We start from the raw sequence: 23,355 nt of genomic DNA, 5'->3' as shown, positions 1-23,355 counted from the left end.
AAAAACAGCCTGAAGACAGAGAAGGCTCTCCATGTGTCAGTTTAACAAAAGAAACACACTAAAAACATGTCGACATTCACGACCAGCGTACCTGCATACTATAACACTGACGAATAACCCAGTGTTCATTCAATGAACATTAAAAGTACTCAGAACACCATTTGGGAATGTTTTCAGTTTGAAATCCGGTTCTGAGTGCTGGCGTTAACACAGTTAAAATGCAAGTTGCTACTTTTATATTTACATGTTTCAGTATATAATGCAAAAATGTTTTGTAATCCTCTATGGGCTTTACTGGTTCAGTATTTTATTGCTGTCTTTGTAAGCAACCCAGGTGTGCATTAATATGTTTTAAAAGGATGATCCTGCTGATTAAAACAGGAGTTATTATACAGGACTAAACTAATGAGAGCTGATAGTGCTGCAAACACTTCATAAATCCGATCGTTATTTGCTTTATTTTGTCATTGCAGTCCCTCATTTGAGTCACAAAAACAAGAAAACAAGACATGAATTTCTCGCATTCAAATGAAAACTCAGTGACAAACTTTAAATCTGTTTTTTAACCTGATGTAATAAACTTCATTTTAGCTCTGAGCTATTTAGATAATCCAGTGAATTCAGCATAGCAGTAGTTAAAAAAAACGTGTATATCAGTCCAGTGTTGTCAAAAATAAACTCCAGGCTCTGAAATATTTAGCAATAGCACTTTATTGAACACAAACAACCCTAAGCCACAATACTGAATGACAAGACCAATTGGCTGCAGCAAACATTTTATAAAATAGATTCAGGTTTAATGTCACTAAATTGTTTTTTTTTTTTCTTTTAACGTCAGAAAGACAGATGCAGGTTTTTCCAAAACAGTGAATGATCTTTTACATATTTAACATTTCTGTAACAAATTATCATTCACATGTTCACACAAAGGAATAACAAGGCAAAGTGCTTTCAGGATTGCATTGTCGAAAAAAAAACAAAACAGAAAAATGAATGGCTTGAGGTTTAGGTGAGACAGTGGGTGGGTGACGGGGACTAGGGCTGGTCCTGTCTTGGAGTAGGCATGGGTGGGTGAGGGGTTTCGGCGAGTGGTTAGGGGGGCCCTGGTCAGAAAACCTCAAACCTTTCACCTTGTCCTGTACCCCTTGTAGTCAAACTGAATGTAAAATGTCGGGGCAGTGTGGAGACAGACGCCTATGTAGCAGAATTTGGTTCAGAGTGGACAGATGGATTCAAAGGCATACGGCTCGAGGGGCTCTCACTCACCCTCATACAGAATTACAGATCCACCTTACTATCTTCCTTGTGACAAGCTGTGACATCAACTGCAGGGCAATCAATGGCTGACCCAGAATGAAGCTGTAAACGTTGAAATATTGTATACTATAGGGCTAGACAGGGAAGTATATGCATAAGAGAAAACCAAAAGAAATACATAGTGTTGAAAAAAAAAAAAAAAAAAGCCAATGCTCAGTTATTCAATTTTCTAAAAGGTGATTCCTCTGACCATTTGCCACTGAATGTTAAAGGGGATAGACTATCATCATAACATTATCTGGCTTCACATTCCAGTGGTATTTTGTCGTATAAATGCTTCTCATAAATATTTTTTTTTCCAACGTCAAATAGACATATACACATACAGCACAACCAAGCACACTTTATGTATAACTACCATTGCTTATGATAAATCTGTATTCCCATACTGTGAATAGATTTTTATTTTTTTGAAGTCAGAACAGGTGGAGAGACAAACAATAGTCAAGGCTGCAAAACAAGGAGGTAGGAGAAATGCTACTGAAAAAACAGCAAGTGATGCTAACATGATCGTTCACTTAAATAATCGTGAGACACACCAGGTTTCTTGAATCATGCTAGTGCCAACAGTTGCTATTCCAGTCAAAGTCTGAGGAGCGGTTTGTAATAAGTGTAACGTTAGATTTACACCTTTAGCTTGTAAAATACGGAGTACTAGGTTGAAATCTCTAAAATGGTGTCTGCAGCCTTCCTGATGGCTCCTGATGCTGACTGGGGTAGCAGCTGTGGTGATTTACTAACTGAAGAAATCTTAGAGGCCCGTTCGGCCTTACAAAAAAAAATTGAATCGTGTCTTAACCCTATATTCCCAGACTGGTCTTATTTTAAAATTGGCTAATTTCAACAGAGTAACTTCATTGGTCCTGTTGTCATCACAGGTCTCGAGACCACGCTGCTGGTGATGGCACTGACTCCTTTACACACAGTAGAATAGTATATTTGCAGATTTGTAAATGAGGTAATCAGCGTTAGGCTAAATAGGGAACCCTGTCATTTACATACATGCCCACTTCATTCACCAGCAAAGCAAAAAGATTTCCTCAATCAGAGGGACAGGACTGTGGAAAATTAAATCAACTTTGGAATGTTGGGTGGACGAGCCAACTTTATTTATTTTTTTTTTACTTTTTACATTTTTTTGTGAAGGTGCACTGTGAAACTATTTGATTGTAACTCATCACATGCCCTGATTCAGAGTCCTTCCACTCATGATAAGGGCTCCTTTGTATTTCCTCAGATAAGCCACTCAAAATAAAACAGGCAACCCCATTACCTATCATCTCTCTCTTCTTTTTTTTTTAAATTTTTTATTTGCAGTGAATTAAGGCTGCCTCAGCAGCAGATCAATGCCTGCTTTAAGTCCAGTTGTGAGAGGATTGTTAATAGCTTGTGAGTTGCAATGAGGTGGCAACATCTACAGTGAAGCGGACTAAAAAATAAAAACATGTAAAGGGTCTACCACTACTAAAATGTCACAGAACATGCAGTATACATCCTTTCCTACAGTAGGCTATTCCTAATAGCACATTCAAAGGGGGCTCCTAATGGGCAAATTCTCTGATATGGCTCTGCTTTAGAGTAATCAAGCTTGGTGAGAGATTACGTCCATTGTGGGCTCACAGAAGGAGCAAGTCTATATAAGGTGCTCCATCAGAAGATTGCTGCCTTATTTCACCTGCACAAATACTTTGTGTCATTCAGCTCAACAGGTTCAACAGGAAACACTGGAAAGTGTTTTGAACATTTGTTTTCCTTCGTATAAATACATTTCCCCCCCAAGACACATCTTCTGCTGGTGAAAACAAACGGCACTTTCAAGGGGAATGTTTCTCTAAAACCACAATCACAGGACCTCCAAGTAACAAATTCTGAAAACACATAGGCTATACAGTAGATATAAATCTCATGAGTTTCTTAACTGTACAAGCTTTAGGCTACACGCTGAAAAGGGAGGGACACGTAAGAACCCTTAATGCTTAACATCGAAAACAAATATAAGGCATTTCATATTTCCTTTTATCCGCATACATCACTGACAGCAGGTCTAAATATTTTTGAGAAAACATTTCATTCAAGGAGGAAGAGAGGATGCATATACACATCTACACATGCAAATGAACATGTCTACCGGCTATAAACCAGAAGTCCAAACTACAATACCATCAAAGTCCATCCAGAAAAAGAAAAAAAAAAAGGGGGGGGAAAAAAAGCACCTACTCAAATCTTATCAGTCAACTTGTGCACGGTCCTTTGTCTGAGCAGGCAGCTTTTAAAGTTGGATATTGATCACAGTTTTAAGAATGGAATATCACACACTCCACTATCAAACGCCACCTCTCTGAACACAAACAAGAGGACCACTTGAAATCCTTCATTTGCTACAGATGAGTGACTTTTGGTGTTAACAAAAAGGGCATATTAAATAATTTTTTTTTCAACCGAGGAAGCAATGATAAACAAAAGGTTATTGCACTTTTATCTTTTGTCTATTTCAAACGAGGTCAGCTTGAGAGAAGATGATTCATGCCTTAATGTCGTAGTAAGACAACAAATGTTACGTCACTTCTATAATATGATCACACTGTTATTAACACTGCACACAGCTACTACTGCAACCCTACTTGTAGTCAGTCTACCCTAAATAACACAAAACAATCTCCACAATCAATTTGCAACACAGTCACAACAAACAGTTTACCTAAATTTGATGGTGAATGCAGGTACCGCGTCATTTCACAACTTGGTTTGCACTGCGAAGTTACTAATCGTCGATGAATACCCAAGAGCTGAGAAGAACAATCAGAAGCAGCTCTGAAATTCCAGACAACGGTCTTTCTACAGTTCATGTGTTACTGACAATCAAACCTCATGGTGTCTGCACTCAGGAGTTGAATGTTTTTCCTCACATCTTTGCCTAAATTTGGTCTATAGGCTCCTTCGCTTCTTATTGTTGGGGGAGCTAACTGAGCCCCCGAGGTGCCTTCTTTGGATTTGTGCTTTCGTACTATTGATCCCCATCCATCCTATGTTTGATGTGCCCGAAATCGCATCAGTTATGTGCAATTTATTCTGCCACCCTAGGGGAGCACTCAGTCACTGGAAACACATAGCGAGATCCAGACTAATACAGAAGGAGTTATTTAGGCTTTTTCTTTTTTCTCTTTGTTTTAACTCCAATCACACAGGATTGAAATAATAATGCTTAGAGGGCGTATGAGCCTATCTACTGTGGTCATGTATGTTCAGTGTAATTTCTTTTTCCCATTATAAGGCTTCTGGGAAATACAAATGGAAGACCGTACCTTTCGGTAGTAACAAATAAAAGGCACCATGCCACCACTGTGCTCGATATTACACAGGTCCTACTGGTGGGGGGAAATTAATAACCAAGTGTTCAGGCAGGGAAGGCGGTCAAACTAGCATTAGTCATACAGTAAAGTTGTATTGTTTTGACTTACAGAGGTAAAGTTTTATAGCTACCTTCATTTCCCACCTTAAAATTAGACTGTACCCTTCACTCCATATGACTTGCACCAGATAACAGACTCGTCTGTTGATTGTAATGAGGAGAAAATGTTCAAACAGGGTAACTATGCTTTTTAGTTTTTTTTAAAAAAAAAAAAAAAAGGGCTTGTGCATGTTTAGGTTTGACATGCATATGTTGAAAAGTCACTCACACACACTACAAGAGAGAAATCTACACGACTGGCATCAGGAAAAACAAGAAGAGATCACAGAGGATCAATGTCAGCATCGTCACACAAAAGATCACTGATGAGGTAAAACTGCAGGTCCAATAAAAAGTACAAGGTGCAGTTGGCTGCCCCTTTGTAAGGTAGGAAACATGAGACATCTGCCAACACTAATCAAACACTTCCGCGTAGATACATCTGATTTAGGCTGGTATAAGCAGAATTACACTACCCCCAACAAGATGGATCACAAGATTTTAACTCTTTGTTAGCATAGCTGTACAAGCATTTTTCATAAGAATTTCTTTTCTGTCTGAAATCATTGTTTTGAGATACACCACTTGTATCCCCAGTGTCGTTTGGCTCTAGATGACAAAGAAGCCAAAGTTGATTGTTTACGAGTGAATTCTGAATTCATTCATTCACAGTGGAAAATATGGCGATATCCCAACCTCTCAGAACAATCTCTGCACCATGGCAACCTTGAGCGATGTGCTACCTCAATTTATTTGTGTGCTTCTTGACACCCGAAGGTGTCTGTGAGACCAAAATAAGCCAATTTTTGTAAGCAATCCAACCAAGTAGCATAACTCTATGGGTGATGCAACTCATCAGGTACTGCCAGGTATCATTTTCTTTTTCAGCTTTTAAGGCAAAAGGCTCAACAGTGGATCAGAGAGTTGAATTGAAATTTGCCATTTACTTCAAGTAAGAACCAAGACATCCATTGAGGCAAATCAATTCTATACTGTATATACCATGCTTTTTTGGACATCAAAAAATTATTTTTTTTTTGTAAATGGTAACACACACATTATAAACCATCTTGTTACACACACACAACCTAGGGATTGCTTTGCCAATACCAAAGGGACGAACTCTATTCTTTAAAAATGGCCAATTATAAAATAGACTTCTACCAACACCAAATTTAACTGAATACTTGCATTTAAGTACCAAGATCCCATGCAAATATGTATATAGCTTTACTTTGACTAATATAATTGGCGAAAAGACATGCAGCTCCAAACACAAAACTGTAATAATCCTGCCTACGTCTGAATATGTAGTAAATATGATTCATGTCTAAAGGCAAATCAAGGTTTCTATGGCACTAAATGGGTGTAGCTTAGGTGCATTTTTGTCAAATATAGGCTATTTACGAGTATGTGTGATCGTATCTACTGTAGACCTTTTCGTCCCTCTTGTTTTACTGTACTGTAAGGCAATCTCAATGGAATGGATGAACATGAATGTTAAATTCATCTGAACTCTTGTCCTCTGTTTACCTTGTAGGCTACACTCCACACAAATATCTATGTATAGAGAAAGAAAAGTGGTATTTCACAACAGCAGGCCTACACGCCAACGATAATGCCAAACAAAAAAGAAAACATATCCAGACCTTCGATGCAGGAAGACTACTACACGTACTGTATAATATGTAGAGAATCATTTAACTACATGCTACCTGTATAATCATAGCTATGCAAGACAAATGAAGAGCAACAGTTTAAAGTCGGGAGAAAGTAAATTGTCCTGCTCTAAACTGACCCTACATTCATTTCAGTCAGAAAATTCATGGCTCAGATTTGATGGTCAGACTGTAAACTGCTTGAACATATGCATAAATCCACTGCTGCTTTACTAAGAAGGTTTCCCCTCTCAACACGTTTTGGCAAACAGGCCTCAATTGTGACCAAAGATTATGACATCTAACCCGCATTTAAATCGTCCATTGGCATTTATGCTATGATTTACTGAATTGGCCTAAATGGATGGCAGTGCAATATTTGTGCTGCACACTATTACACACACGCGCTATTGCTACAATTGGACCTTTCATTGCTTTCCGACTCCAGATATATTGTATATGCTCCATTTGTTTAATCGTTGCTATATCAAAATTGTGATCTAGCTCCATGCACAATCACTCACTTATCACTGGTACACACAAATAAAAAAGCATGTATAAGAATACTGTGATACAACAAAAGGATTCAGCTGCAGCTTGTACAGCTGCAAGGGGCAATGGCTCCATTTACTGGTCAGATAAGGACATCACGAGAGAAAAAAAAATCCCTGCCTGAACAGGCTGACCTGACAGCACCTACAGATGGCAGAAAGAGTATGTAGAGTATTATGAGGAGCCTGCCTGAGGTGTCTGTTGAATCACTGGACTGACTGTAAGTGACTTAGGCCAGAGTCTGTATTGTTAACAGTAGGCTGGGTAATGTAACCTTGTCACTTTGCCGGGCCACCTGCCCAGAAATAGATAACACAAACAAGTCAGAGGGCAGTGGACACTGTCCCATAGTGCTTGGAGACACTTTCTTTTTTTTTTTTCTTTTTTTTTAAATAATGCATCGTTAGAGAACAATTTTATTGTAGCCTTTGCTTGTCTTTTGCAACCCTTCCTTCCTGTATTCAGCAGCAACACACATGCATGTAAACATAAGTACATACATTACATCTGCTCTACTTTGCACACTTAGAACCTGAATGTACTAAAGTGCGTGCTTGACTATCTAATTAAGTGCTGTGGGATTAGGGTTAAAAAGGAATTAAATTATGGAACATCCCATCAAAAATTGTAGACATAATCATTCTGTGGAAATCTGATTGGATTAATAAATTCTGCCTGCTGCTTCAGCACAGATCCTGAGAATACAAAAAAAGTATGTACCTATCCCCAGTACTAATAAGATATCGGTTCCCATGAAAAATATAAATTGATCAAGAGAACAAAGGCTGGGGTTCACCAATTAGTCCCATTTCAGTCAGTTATGGAGGTCAAATGAAATGCCTACTACTAATCCACACCACTAACTCATAGAAGTCACCGCTCTGAAATGGACTTCTTTTAAATATTAGAAAATCAAGTTACATACGATAATGCAAAAGCCTTTTTGTCAGGGGTATTTAACAACACAGTCTAGTCTAGGTCCTCATCTCTCATCCAGTCAACTAATGTGTGCAATTGTGCCACTTCAATACCAGTGGATATGAAGTTATCGCGCCAATGAAAACAATCTGACTCAGTGTAATTTAACCACCAGCAGATGGTCGCAAAAAAAAAAACCCAACAAAATAGCATAGATATAACATCTAAAAGTCACAAACAGCTCTAGTGGTCCGATACAATCATCTTTAGTATGCTTAGTACCAGAAAACGGGATGAGGAGACAACAAAATGAACACCAAAAAGCACATATTTGGATTTCTGCTATTCCTGAAATCTAAACAATAGGTATTGGCCGAAGCAAAGATCCCTCTCCTTTCCCTCTTAGCCCTATTCGATTCGTTTAGGGATATCAACTCCCTGGTCATTGATGATGCCAGGTCATAAAGACATGCCAGGCATTTGTTGTTTTTTTCCCCACTAGATACTGTGGTGCAACTGTGGTTCAATATCGTTGCTATCAAATGGGTGGAAACATAATCAAGTCTCAGGGCTCGCCATACTCTGCCATTAAGCAATCCAACTGAAATGATGTGTTACGGAAGGCATGGGTCAAAAGGCATTTCATGAGATGCCATAAAGGCAATCCAGTGCATTTGTGTTGACACTGACAGTAAAATGCCCGGCACACACAGAGCCATTCGTTTAGTCTTTAGGTAATTTGTCATGAAATAAGAAAAAAAAAAAGAAAAAATAAAGAAAACTCAAACACATTCCAGGGAAACAAAAGCCCTTGTGACAGTGATTGTCTATTCAATAACGCTAAACAAAAAAAAGGCCAAAAGAAAATATTGCTTGAAAACTGCCCAATAAAAATAGCAGACAATACTCTTTATCTGTTCAAACTGATCAGAGTTCACCACCGAGAAGTTGAGATAGAAGCTATTAGAGGCTTAAGACTAGTTCACCAGCTCCATGAAATACTCCTTTAGTGAGAGCTTGTTAAAAGCACTACGCTGATGGCCGGTTCAACTTCAGAAATGCAAAGAACAAAAACATCGTTAGTGCCTAAAATCCAGAACTGATTGCTCTCTTTCAATAATCAGGCCATTCGGATTCTGAAATCTTTTCCAAAAAACACTGTTAAAGAGATGGGAAATAAATTGAAATGGCTTGTTCATTTATGTGCTCAGATATATGATGCTTTGATGAGGTGTTGTTGGCAGATATTACTAGTAAAGCCTTCATCTAGAAATAAACAAGGCCTCAGTCAGTCACTATCCTACAGTAGTTCTCTAGTCCTACAAAAAGAGAACATTAGGCCTACGGACCCTGGGTGAAGATGAAGCAGCTGCTAAACGAGTTGACGAGGTATATCAAGATCTATTGTCTTTCTCTATACAGTACAGTTCATCTCAAATAAATAATTTATAGCCATAGTAGTGTTGATCAACTTTGGTCATAACTTATATGCTTAGAAACATTCTAGCTTAACAAACACTTATTTAGCATCTTTATAAAATGAAGTCAGCATTAACAACAAATCGATGATACGATGCTGACCCGAACATGGCTCTCCTTTGGAAGGAGACATGCTAATGTATTCAGCAGCATTACCAAATTATCTTAAAATGCCAAACAATTCTAGGCCGTACATTTAAAGTACACTATGGAATTAACATCTTTGTGACCCTTTTCCAAATTTCAGATTGTACTGTAGTACACAAGCATTGCACTCTTAAGCAAAATTTAGATTTTCCCTTGTGTGGTTCCTTCATAAAAATTCTAAGCTAACGGACAATAAAAAAGAAAAAAAAAAAGAAAAGAAAAAAATCATCAAAATTATCAAAAAACAAAGAAACTCTTTGATCATTCTTTTGGGAAGGCTGTATGTTCCTCTACAAGGTCACCGCAACTGATTAAACATGATATGACTTTTATACTGAATGATATGAAGAGAAAGACAGCTGAGGATAAAGACATTTCCATGCTCTTAGATGTTGGTTATATAATTATGCTGACATGGTTTTAAAGGGTTAAATGATTTAGAGATGGCCAGATTGCTAGTGTTTGTTTTGAATGCCACACTTCATCGGAGTGACCTTGTAGAGCAATCTGCCTCTACGTATTAAGCACTACTAGGAGATGGAGGAATGGGATCTAATTGCATATTAGGTTTGACTGCACCTCAAGAGAAGACCAAACACTCACGCACACACAGACGCACAAACACATACATACACAGAAACAGACATGTGGGTGGGTGCTCTCCTGGTCCTCTGGGCCATGTTAAAGGGAGTCGCCCCCTGGTGGTGATGATGGTGATAGCAGCTGACTGAGTGGGGCACGAGACCTCACTCAGACAGACACCCGTCCAGGCCGACCGGTGCACCGTGACGGTCTTTGACATAGCCGTTGTGGAGGCCGTTGCTGGGCAGGGGGGCACAGGCGGCGGTGATGCCGCAGTGCTTCAGCAAGTTGAGACCCGGGGAGGGGGAGACTGTGGGAGAGGAGCAGGAGCAGGAGGAAGGGTCCCGCTGGGGGAAAGGCTTCATGGTAGAGAGGATCAGAGCCAGGCAGTCAGCCACGTCCTTGTTGGGAGCACAGGCCAGAGCTGGGGTGTGGCCTGATCAACACCAACACATCCACATATTAGTGCATCACATGAGAAACAGATTGTACAGTTGCTCTAATTCAGAGCTTTCACATTAACAACCGTGTGTAATGTCAAAGATATCACTCATAGTGACAAACTTGCAGAAAGCTATTACCAGACTATAGTCTCCCTCAGTTCTATAAGGTACTGTAGACTGTTGGATCTAATAGTTTTAGGGACGGTTCACTCCATCAGCTCTCATGAATGTGATTTTCATGATAAAACACTACAATCACACAGTGCATTGTCTGTTCACATACAAGTTTCCCCAAAGTGACTAGCTAGTGAATATAACTAATTAATTAAATAAGAATTTTTTTGCTAATCTCAAAAATAAAAGTCTTTTGTTACAGCAGCAGAGATTGTGGAGGCTGTACAGCTAAATGACAAATGAAAATAAACAATCTCTATGGCTTGAGGTAGAAAGGGCTTTCAGTTGTATTTTTTCTGCAGCTAAAAGGGATGATTGAGGCTGCATCCACACTTAGTTTTCTTTTGAAAATGGTGTTCTAAAATATTTATGAGCATCGGGCCGGTTTCAGAAAAAAAAATCTGTCCATACAAACACAAATGAATACACATATCGGTGAAAGCAAAGGGTTGGTTGCTTAGTCGAAGAAAAATGTAGGCAGCAGCAGCATAAAGTAACTGCACACCATCTGCTAGCATGGACAACTAAGTCAACAATGCCTGTATTTCATAACAGACGTTGAATTAACCCCTAGCATTTAAGACCTGTCTGTCTTGCAGGTAAATACAGAGGAGTTGTAATTGTAGTGAAAAAAGAAATGAAAACTTTAAAAAAAAGAAATAAATACATCACCCAGACAAACAGGAATTCCATACATTATGTTACTGCAATTTAACACCGTATCTGTAAGCAGAATGGATAAACAGAACGTACTAAATTTCAGAGTGTCTTACCTTCCTCATCCACAGCCAGCACTGTAGCTCCTCTACTCAGCAGTGCCTGCACCACCGTAGCCAGTCCATTACGTGCTGCAAGATGGAGGGGCCTGCGGGAGAGCAAAGCAGAGTTTGAAAGACAGCTGGCACACGAACGATTCAACGTGCAATTCTCAGTTTAGAATATGTAAAGAATACTCTTGCTTTTAAAAATGATAAATCCTACAAGCAGTGCCCAGACGTAAAACAACAGCTCTTCTTCAGAGCTTGCATTTCTAGCACAGAAGATGCTGAAAGAATCAATGATGGCACAACAATGAGTCATTACTCTTATTTTCACTTGTGCTTTTCCTGCCATTTCACTGTTTGCTGTGAACAAATTCAACAGTTGCAAAAATAGTTGATTTTGTCCAAAATTAAGTGAAAGACTGAACAACTACCAGAGAGGATTTAAAATATTCACACTTTGTCAAAATCAGGGGGATCACTGACAAAAAGGGCCTATGCAGTATTGCAAGGCTATTGCCAAATGTTATTATTTTCTCACATTTGCAGAGCACTGTTGGTGGCATTTATGAGAGTGGGACTGTGGATCTCGCCCAGAATCAGCAGGGCGCACATCTCATGGGCCTGAGGACCAAATAAAGAGACAGTTAAAAATGCATAGTCTTCTGTGAGAATGAATTCCTGAGCATTTAAAGAAAGCGTTTTTGGTCTCCTTATACACTGATGGTATTTAGTAGAACATAAAAATAGTTCTTACAGAAACAGTACTTGCTTAGCTTCGTTCTAATTGGCATTGTGTTGGTGCTCTGACTTTAGAATGTTTTAATAACTGATTTGTACCTTGCTGCAGGCCAAGTGCAGGGCAGTGTTCCTGTTTTCATCCAGCAGTGTCAGGTCAGCCTTGGCCCGGTGAAGGAGGATGGCTGGACAACGTCAAGACATAATCACATTTATTACATGTAACTACACATGCCCCGATAGTAATAATATTTAGATGAGACGCAGGACAAATGTATAACTGTCTTGTAAAGCACTATGGCATTTGTCTTGAAAAGTGCTGCAAAATAAAGCTGTCCTGATACCAACTCTGAAGAATCCCACCAGAATACCAGGCATAAGACTTACCCACAGTGCCACTGTGTCCCTTGTCAGCAGCTACCATCAGAGCAGAGCATCCACTGTTGTCCACTGCATTGATCTCTGCTCCATGGCGAAGCACCAGCTGAAGTCCCGCGACATCCTCAGCAAACGCAGCAGCATGCAGTGGAGTTCTACAGACAAAGACAGTCCAACTAATTACTGCACGAGGAGCGTTTCTGATCTGTCTGAACTGCATGTTGGATATGACAGAAACACCCTTCAGTACCTCATGTATAAAAGGAGGCGTTTGTGTCATGGATTTTTAGTATCCTCCTGAAATGGACAAATCTGACATTTACATTCCCTTCACACTGTGATCAGCCAGTTGTGGGAGGTGAGAGGAGCCGCCAATGTACCCCTATTTAAAGTCTTCTCTTTAAGTTGTTACTGAACTACCTATGGGATTTTTTTATGTGTGCAAGCACAACGCTATCAATGTGTCTCGAGGGAGAGTTAGACAGAGTTCACCATTATTATTAAACTATATCCTACACACTAAACTTGATTCTCTGAAACTTAAATATACTACACTTGATCATCTTCAGGTCATATGCATTCACTCTATGTTCCCACATAATATACTCTAGTCTTTTGCACTGCAGCCTCACCTTCCTTTGGCATCTCTGGTGTTAATCAACTGGACCCCAGCAGACTCCAGCAGTCTCTCTGCAGCACCGCTGTGGCCATTCATCCTACAAGCCAGATGACCGAGTTAATGGAATGAAAAATCTCATCTAAACCTAATGAGTAGGATTTTTTTGGCATAAGCAATTTCTTTTTTCACACTGAGACACAAGACAAGAGGATATGCAAAGCTAATACTCACAGAGCACAGTGCAGGGGGGTGAAAGGGTTTCCCTCTTCGTGGATAAATGTTTTAAATTCAAGTAAAACCTCCAAACAGTCTTCATGCCCTGAGAACAAACACACTCAGCATTATAGACAACAGATGTTAGAGTGATGAATTGCAACATTAAGGTTTGGGGATTAGCCACTTCCAGTCGATCAAACTGAACAAACCTTTGTAAGCAGCCCAGTGTAATGGGGTGTATTGTTTGTTGTCCAGCAATTTGTCTTGTGGGTCTGTTGCCATGGCGGCCTGCACCAGACTAGCCAGGATCTCTGTGTGGCCTCTGGATGCAGCGTAGTGCAGCGGTGTCCTACCCTGGGTGTCCCGACATAATGCAGAAGCTTTGTGCTCCAGAAGGGCTGTCACACAGTCGTCATGGCCCAACACCGCCTGAGCACAGACCAGAGAGGAGTAATTAGATCAACTCCACTGACATTTTCTGGAAACAAATTTTCATTTACATTTATCTCTTATGTGTTCTACTCCAGTATTACTATCAGATTTGGGCATGTTTCCCAGATAGAGATCGTGTCTACTCTAAAATCAAGACTTTGTTTCAATGAACACCTTAAAAAGCCCATATTATGCACATTTACAGGCTTCTAATTATATTTTTGGAGACTGACTAGAATATGTTTACATGCTTTAAAGTTCAAAACGCATATACTCAGTTTAAGTCTCTCTCTCTTTTTGGTCTCCATCCTGAAAAACCCTGTCTGCTGCGATTGATCAGCCGGCCCAATGAAGGGGGTAAATGGACGCTAGTTATGCACTGTAACCCCACATCTATGAGTGCAGGCACACAGATAAAGCTCTAGCAGAAGTGGTTCTAGTGAGGAAATAATAGAACTGTGAAGAAGCTGTTCATTCTTGGCCATTAGGAAGGCATTATGCAAATATGGTACACGGTCACACAATTAAGCTCAGAGAAAAGGCTGGACTTCAAACAAGATATGGACTCCATCAAATATTGTTTCAGTCTACAACTACGCTTTGTGTCAGTCCATGAAACAGGCCACTTCACGTGTCTTGACAACCGCTACTCTGAACCTCTGGACACTTGAACAGCTTTACCTGTCTTTTTTTAACATTAACATTTAATACTTTTTCTGACATACAGACATTGTTAGATGCAGCTAGTTTGAAAGTTTTCTTCCAAATTCTCCATTTCACAATAATCAACTGACAAATACAAGCTTTTCAAGTGGTTCGGAAGGGAGAATGAAAATGAAACACTTAGGGTGTCGTCCGTTGAAAATTTTTAATCATCCTGAGAAACATTTCACTTGACCCACCAACTGGCTGAAGTTTTCAAAGCTCAAATGATGCTGTGATACAGAAAAGAACCACATGCAGTGTTTGCACCTACCCCTCTGTGCAAAGCTGTGCTGCCCCTCTTGTCCTTGGCATCTGGCAAGGCACCCTTCTCCAGCAAGAAGTGGACACAGTCAGTGTGACCTCCCAGAACAGCTAGCATTAGAGGGGTCCTGAAAAAAGACAGAAGGAGTAATAAGAATGGATTTTTCACTGTATGCATGTTGTATGAATTAGCTTTAGGCATTTAAAGTGTTTTTCAAAACTTAATGAGCAAACCATTGCTGTTCTTTTAAAAGAAAATGACTTACTGGCCAAATTTGTCTGCCACATTGGTGAGATCACCCTCCTCCCCGTAATCAATCATCATGCGCAGGCAGTCCGAGTGACCATTGGCAGCTGGTATGAAACAATATAAAAAAAGCCATTTACAAAAATTACATGTATACGCTATGACATCAAATTTGTAATGTCATGCTATTAAATCTTTCAGCTCAGAGCAGTATACCTGCAACATGAATTGGAGTCCACATGAGACGGTTGTCATTGAGGAGACAGGAGGCCCCCTGAGCCAAAAGCACCTCCACACAGCGTGCGTAGCCTTTCTGGGCAGCCAGGTAGAGTACAGAGCGGCCTGCAGCATCCTGCATGTCCACATAGGCTGCAGTCTCTGTGAGCACACGCAGCGCCTGCCAGTGGCCTTTATCAGCCTGAAGGACAGGAGGAAGACGGTTACAAATTTGCATTTAGTCAAGATCAAGAGGGCGATTACAGCCTCACGGGGAACCTGGGTGCAACACTTACAGCAAGATGTAGTGGACTGACTGGAATACTGCTCTCTATGTCTCCTAGTGCATTAAAGGACATCTCCAGGAGCTAAAAGTAAAGCACAGCAGTGGATGTAGGTTAATTCAGAAACAAAAGAACTAAAACATGTTGCACAAATATCAAAACTTGCAAAACAGTCCCAGTAATTAGTCCATTACTTGATGTGTAAGATGTGATATTTGTGACATATGATATGAATGATTAATAGCTGTGTCAAGTTGTCGGGTGATCTCACATTAAACAGAAAACTCACCAGCTCCAGGTTCTGTTTGTTGCCATGGTAAGCTGCATAGTGAACAGCACTGTAACCCTTCGAGTTGACCATCGACGGATCAGCACCATTGTCCAAAAGATGCTCCAAGCAGCTGTTATAAAAAGGAGAAAAGCAGCCTTGAATTGTAGTGCCGTGGGGGACATAGTGGTTAAAGCAATCAAGTTAAATTTTAAGTCTTTTTGAGCTATATTCATATGTTTGTGTTTTGTGAACCTCCCTAAAAATGTAGCTACATGTCATAGCGATGCAAACCACATATGAGATAGTTCCACTTGGTTGTGATTGATATGCCATGCTTGGCATGTTCACAGACATTTGCAGCTTTACTGCTGTGTGTACTGAGACTTGCATGGCTGTGTACACAGCATATTGCTGTTTCTGGCACAAATCAATATGTCTTTTAAACATGGCATATTGATTTGTGTATAATGCTTCTGTGAAACTAAATTTGATAGGCTGTAATTGTATTTGCCTTGATTTACTGCGATCGCTATGGCCAGCATTCTGTCAACTTTGCACTATGCTGCTTTTTGTTTCCATCGCTCTGCTAACCTCTACATATTCATATATCCTGAATCTGTTCCAAAAGCTATCTCAGTAATTTTGGCAAAGCAACTGTTCAGCATAATTCGTTTTGCTTCTGTCATCACTGTTCGAAGTACAAGAAGAACATTAACACAGTAGTATAGAAAGTCTACCGTTAACTAGCAGTCTGGCAATGCAATTGCAGAGAAATGCAGATATCCTACTGCATAAGTGGAAATGCTTACAACCGTGTAGACCAACTTTGTACAGGGCTATAGCTTAACTTTTTCATTGGTAGCACTGGTGCGACCAACTTTCTGATTCAGTCGCACTCTCACTTTGTCACAGGTGAAAAACATCACCTGTTGAACATCTGCTTATCGAAAGACACTATATTTCACAAGAAAAGCACATTTTTAAGTGTAAATACCGCAGTTGATCATGCATATATCATGGTGGAAAGATTAAATCATTATTGTGATTAATGTTCATTTAATTTTGCAAATTTTGTGCAGATTCAACACACGAGCAAAAATCAAGCTCACACTGATCACAGTCCGATAAAAGAGAGAAAACAAGACGAAGACAACTTACAAGTACGACTCCTTCGCTTCATCCTCATCATTCTGATGGTTCCCAGAAAAATGACGATCGACTCTGAAAAGAACAAAAAAGGCATAATTCAATAAACCTTCTCGTTTAGAGTTATATACATTGTACATTGGTACAATACTGCCCATTCTTGGTTGCGCTGTTTAGTTACGTTGCTATCTAAGAAAATTCTCTGTCCCCCAAAATTACATGCAATTTTAACTTTGAACCCAAATTTTCAATGACAACAACATGTAAACTGCATGAGCTGAGTGAGTAATGGGAGAAAATGGAAAATGCAAAAAGTGGTGACAGATAAGATTAAGAAAAAAAACTTTTTGCTCATCAACTGTTTATGAATTTCAAAATCCTATCAGTCATCTGTGTTCTGAAACAACAGCTGACATGTTGCCAAACTTGGACAGAATTTAGTGCCTTGTGTCGATTCTGCTGTTTCAGAGAACGCAGACGGAGAGAGAAACAAGATTCCAACCTGCTGAAGGCTTGGGAGGCGGCAGAGTAGTGCAGGGGAGTGCAACCTGTCTGGTCAGGCTCGTTGACCTCAGCGCCAGCGCTCACCAGGGTCACAGTGCACTGGTACCTCCCATTAGCAGCCGCATAGTGCAACGGTGTCCTGTACAAAGCAGGCAAAGAAACACTTTAAATTCCGACATGTATTGGGTATCCAAGGGATGACAATCACTTGCTGTTAAAAACAAACAAATCTAAAAACACAGATTTAACCAAAATGAAGGGGAACTCACCTTCCCATTATGTCCCTCTTATTCAAGTCAGTACCGCTACTTAAGAGCAAGTTCAGACATTCAACATTTCTGTAAAGCCACACAAGCATGAGAATAAGTTAAGCTGAAATAACAGATGACATGTGATAGTGCAACATTTTGCTCAATTTAATATTGTTGTGTTAAAGCAGATTCTGCATCGTACCCTCCAGAGGCAGCTGCGTGTAGACAGGTCCTCCCAAAGTTGTCAGGGGTGTTTATGTCAAACCCAGCCGATAGTACATGCTCTTTACTCATAGATGAAACTATACTATACAGCTGACCTGTAGGGAAATAAAGAGACAGCTGAAGGTAACAGTCACGCGAAAGTGTGCATAAACAGTGGCATAAAAGACCAAGTAAATTAGAGTGCACATATTTATGTCACAAACCTGAGGAGAGTAACTTGCGACAACAGTCTGAAAACCCGTACAGCACAGCTAAGTGCAAGGGGAACATTCCATGGATCCCACGTCTGAAAATGCAAAAGAAAACCAAAATGTTAGCAACCAAACCGTCAATGTGAAAGATGCAACTCAACTGTTCTACAATTTAAAGCATATAATTGATTCTAAGTATGCATCTTACTGTGCTTCTTTTCCCCTACAGCCTCATGGTGCTATTATACTTCATATCAGGAATACAACTGAAAGCTTTGCTGATACCTGGCCGTGTCTGCTCCGTTGGTCATCAGAGTGCTGATCAGCAGTTCATGGCCGTACTTAGCAGCAACGTGGAGAGGAGTATTGCCATACTTATCCACACAATCAATTTCCCCACCTGATGGAAAGCAGGGAAGAAGGAGTGAATCAAAGACCCATTAGGAGGAGAGAAAAGGCTGCACCAACATATTCTTACAGCTCAGTCAGAGAGTGCAGTCATCGTTACCATTTTGGATGAGAATCTGAGAGCGTGTGAAGCGTCCGTGAATGGCTGCCATGTGCAGGGGGCTCTTCCCTTCTTTGCTCTGGAGACAGTAACAAACAGAATATAAAATTCTTTTTATCTTAGACATGCTGCATGGAATACAATGAGAGAATTCCAGGTCAGCGATAGAAACAATTAAGGCAAAGGTCCAGAGTTTTTCTGCATAGGGGAATTTTTGGCACACTAAGAAAGTTTTAGCCAAAAGTAATCACCTCCCAAACATGTTCACAAAAAAAGAAGAAGAAGAAAAAAAAAGAGAGTATACCGACTCACATCTGGCCAATTTTATTTTTTCTGTTTCATATAATATTGTTTTAAAGGTCTCATCTGCTATAAATAGAGGAACGAGCAATAGCATAAGAATTCTTAGATTTATTCTGACATTTTCTCTCTCATGCATTCCCTTTTCACACACAACAATATTGTCATTTCTGGCAACTAAATGCACGTGTGAGAAATTCTCCACCTCTGCACATTTACACTTGAACAGGTGTTTCTATAGGCAGGAATAGAATGTGTAGAATCTTTATCCACCCACCTATGCTGATTATGTTACTTCGAAGAACAATCACAGCCTAAACACACACACTTATTTAAATCTTTAATAATCACCAAATTACGTGAATATTATTAAGGGGAACAAAGACAATTTAATTCATACCTGCTGGTTGACATCTGCCCCATTGTTGACCAGCAACTCCAGACAGAGGGCACCGTTGGTGGAGACGGCAGCCAGGTGCAGAGGGGTGTAGCCACACTTGTTGGGCTGGTTAACATTAGCTCCATGGTTCACCAGCTCTGTAGCCACAGCCTCCTGCCCCATGTAGCAAGCCACATGGAGCGCAGTGTTTCCAAAGCCGTTGGGCTCATCAATCTGAGTGTAAAACACAAACACGGCAAAAAAAAAAAAATTAAAAAAAAATCACTGTACCTACAATGAAAAGTTTAAAATACATGACCTCAGCTCAGTTTTAGATGCCCATGATCAAAAAATCTAGGCGCAATGCTGTGACATTAAGTAAAATATACAATAAGGCATAATTGTATGGCTAGACTAAATAAATGAATGTATAAGAACTCACCTCTGTCCCCATCCTCAGTAGGTACTTTACAATTTCGATGTGACCACTTGCAGCAGCAGCATGGAGAGGTGTGTAGCCCTGCTTATCCTTGCAGCTCTTGTCAGCACTGCGGGACACCAGCAACTTCACAATCTCCACATGTCCTGTTGAAAACACCAAAAAGGGGGTCAAAAAAAATCAGCAATAATTGTACCTATTTTGAAAAATCCAAAGTAATAATAAACACAGATGAAGAGATTTAAATACATGAGGTACAATTTATTGTTCCTCATCTAAGTAAACAGTGTTGTGGACCTCGGTGACTTTTACTGCAATTTAATAATATAAACTTGTTGTGTGCAGCATTGGCAGGAAAGTAACATTTGCTAACCCAAGTAAGCAGCACAATGGATAGGCTGTCTCTCCTTCTTATCGATGGCACTCAGGTTGGCCCCTTTGTTCAGAAGCAGCTTCACCATCTGTTAAGACAAATTGAAAAAGTTTAATGAAGAGGAACTGCACTTTGGGTCAAAAATCTTCAAAGGCGAAGAAAATTACTTAAGTCTCACCTCCTGGAACCCACTCTGAGCTGCATGGTGCAGAGCAGTTCTGCCAGTGCGATCTGCCATGTTCAGGTTGCTCAGCTGGGTTAGCAGGGCCTCTGCGCAGCGTGTGGCACGGTTGGCAGCAGCCACATGCAGTGGAGTCTGCCAGAACTTGTCTCGTGCATTTGCCTCGGCTCCACGCCTCAGCAGCAGACCCACTGCCCTCTGGGGAGAAGGAAGCAATCACCAGGGCTTTAAGCACATATCTTACTGCTTTTCCTTCTATCAGTGCAATATTTGAGTGTGGGAAGTCAAAATGAGAACAACAATCATTGTGGGTGAATGCATAATTGAATTAGAAGACAACATCATCTGACTGAGAAACAATTTGATTCTTTGATATGGCAGGAGATGAGTTTACTGCTTACTTCATTCCTGGAAGCAGCTGCTCTGTGCAACGGGGTCAACCACACATGGTCTTTAGCATTTACACTGGCACCTGGAAGACAAAAAAACCAAATTATTTTTAAAGGGGTCACAAAGATGTAGCAAGAGAGTTGTGCAATGCAGCTGCACAGTGAACTAGCAATGAGGGACACGTTTGTTGGGATGATGATAAATGCTAAGTGTGCCACACATTAATAACGTAGAGACGGCTAAATTCTTAACACATAACCAGGGATGAGGAATACATGGAGTTTACAAACCTGATTCAATGAGGAGGTCCATTATATGGACATCACCCACGCAGGCAGCAGCATGAAGTGGCGTACGGCGCTCTTGGTCCTGTCGATCAGACGTGATCAATCATGAGGAAAACGACGTTTGATTTTCATAATTATCTGAAGCTAACGTCCTTGAGGATCTAGATCCGTTTTGCATTGTAACCGAATACATTTCAAACATACCAGTGCATTGACATCCTCCTTTTTGTGCAATAATAGTTGAACTTCTTCAGCATTACGGTTGAAGATGGCCTGGACCAGAGGAGGCTGCAATACAGAAACACCAGTTTAGTGAACGTTGCATAAATTACGTTAGCGTTGATCCGGACCGAGGATTCGGTTGTGACCATCACACATCTATGATTTATCTGAGCAGGCCAAATCCTGGTTAAAGCGGTTAAGTTCATAGTACAAGCGTTAAAGAAACTGTGAATGCTGTTAAATGTTGCATTCAACGCGTTTACTGCACGAAACTGGTTGTGTTTCTTGCTTTCTCCAGCAGATACACAGAGCCTTGGCTGAGGCCTACAGGCCCGTTTCTCACTACTTACGTCAGCTAGCCTAACGGCTCCTGTTAGCTAATTCTGCTAGAGCTGGCTCTGACCCAGCGCAGGGCCTGGACTACAGCTCCTACAACGCACATTTCAACTTATCAACGCCGACCATTTGCTAACCAGGAGGAATTTTATCCTCATGATGCAGATATCCATTTAAATAAACATGCACCGCTAATAAGCCAAGAAGGAAAACAAGTCGTTCGTTGAGGTAGACATAGTATGCTGCGCACAAGAGCTGGTCTTTCCCAGCAAATAGACTGCGCCACAGCACAAACACGGAGCGCTTTCTTTCATCGTACCTGGTCTGCAATGTTAAGTACTCCCATCTCCCTAACTCAGCCAGGACGGAGCTCCTTCATGAGGAAAAAACTTCGAGGTATATTGCGGTGCGCTACTGTGTCCACTTCTCAGACTACACCCATAGCTGATTGCAAACAGAAATGCGGTCTTGATCTGTCACTGTTGTTGTCTGTATCCAGTGTCTGGTCTGACGATACTGGCTACGACTGTGCTGGTCCGCCTACAGGCGTGGCGGTCCGCGGTCTCCTCCTCGGATGAAATGGCGGCACCGTGTGGCAGGAAGTTGCAGAGCAATCTGCATTTACACTGGAAACATGAATGGAGCAAGTCGTCTGAAAGGTCAAGTGGAGTATTCAGGTCCCATATAAACAACTGTAGCTGTTATAAAGCTGAATTTTTAAGTATAGGAACAACTGAACTACCACACACGACCACTGTTTTATAATGTGACACTATTGAGTTGAATCACCAATGAAAAACAAAATAAACACTTTTTCCTGGTAAATGCATTCAACAATAAGCTAATCATTTCCTGTTATTACCATCATTATTATTACTGACATTGCCTCAAAGCTATCACACAAATAGAAAATTATTTCTCTATTCATTATTTTACTAGTAACTGTTAAGACAACAATTAAATACATTTTAGAAAATATTTCCTATTAATTTTGCATTTTAAGTCAAGCCTGCACTGCCTTTAAAAGGGTAGACAGTAGTAATGAATAGCAGAGAAAAAGAACCATCCATCCATACATCCTCTATACACCGCTTTATCCTCACTAGGGTCGTGGGGGTGCTGGAGTCTATCCCAGCTGACTCAGGCGAAGACAGGGGACACCCTGGACAGGTCGCCAGTCTGTCGCAGGGCAGAGAAAAAGATGTCCAGCTTAAAGGCTCAATAAAACCTTCATTGTCTGCATTGGTTTACTATTAATCACTGCCAAAAACCTGACACAAAGCCTGGGAAAACAGATAAAACCAAACCAAAAACATGCACTTTGTTTGGATAATTTAATAAGCACAGGGGAATCATGGATTTACAGGCAAATGCTTTTTTTTCATTTGAACCAGAGCAATAAGCTATGATTTCAAATGAACCACTAAAACATACATTTAAATGTTATGCAAAAAGAAAAATCTGACTGATGGAAAAGTACTGCTTGCTGAATGTTATGTAGAAACTGACAATGTCCATGTAACCTTGTGGGTTGCTGCTGCAGACTGGAATGTGTTTTGCAGGTAATTCCTCACCTAAACCGATCTGAACTGGTTTGTGTTATCAGCTGTGGAACGACTCTAACCTCAGGATGTTCCACACTCACCTGCATCTATAAAGGAACAGTACACTCCACTCTTTATTAGAGTTTGTTGCTGTGGGACTGAGCCCAGACTGCGCCTTCTGTCATAATAAAATAATCATCTCATTATTCTGAACTGATCTCTTGTAGAACTTT

At 40.4% G+C, this 23,355-nt stretch overlaps 1 protein-coding gene across 1 annotated transcript; it reads right to left on the bottom strand.

The window, feature by feature from the left end:
• Positions 1–693: 693 nt before the first annotated feature.
• On the bottom strand, positions 694–22,118 carry ankrd52a (ankyrin repeat domain 52a). The gene is made up of 28 exons (XM_022206382.2): positions 21,898–22,118; positions 21,225–21,308; positions 21,024–21,102; positions 20,745–20,815; positions 20,341–20,541; positions 20,163–20,250; positions 19,793–19,935; positions 19,372–19,584; positions 18,672–18,750; positions 18,449–18,563; positions 18,176–18,258; positions 17,950–18,067; positions 17,766–17,834; positions 17,495–17,635; positions 17,005–17,067; positions 15,865–15,976; positions 15,588–15,659; positions 15,292–15,493; positions 15,095–15,182; positions 14,839–14,956; positions 13,640–13,859; positions 13,446–13,533; positions 13,228–13,311; positions 12,605–12,750; positions 12,320–12,402; positions 12,021–12,103; positions 11,492–11,583; positions 694–10,537 (listed from the first exon to the last, which is right to left on the bottom strand). Exons 1-28 carry the CDS (start codon positions 21,922–21,924, stop codon positions 10,266–10,268), a joined length of 3,234 nt encoding a protein of 1,077 aa, XP_022062074.1. The 5' UTR covers positions 21,925–22,118; the 3' UTR covers positions 694–10,265.
• Positions 22,119–23,355: the final 1,237 nt, after the last annotated feature.

Source organism: Acanthochromis polyacanthus, chromosome 6 (assembly GCF_021347895.1).
Source record: "Acanthochromis polyacanthus isolate Apoly-LR-REF ecotype Palm Island chromosome 6, KAUST_Apoly_ChrSc, whole genome shotgun sequence".
NCBI lineage: Eukaryota > Metazoa > Chordata > Actinopteri > Pomacentridae > Acanthochromis > Acanthochromis polyacanthus.
The sequence above is the reverse complement of the archived record's forward strand: the minus strand, read 5'-3'. Positions and strand labels throughout refer to the sequence as shown.

Coding starts and splice junctions, on each gene's coding strand:
- ankrd52a (XM_022206382.2), bottom strand. CDS start 21,924: ATGGGAGTACTTAACATTGCAGACCAG. Junction 21,309..21,897: donor TACTTAACATTGCAGACCAG/GTACGATGAAAG, acceptor TCTGTATTGCAG/CCTCCTCTGGTCCAGGCCAT. Junction 15,977..17,004: donor GAAGCGAAGGAGTCGTACTT/GTAAGTTGTCTT, acceptor TTTTTATAACAG/CTGCTTGGAGCATCTTTTGG.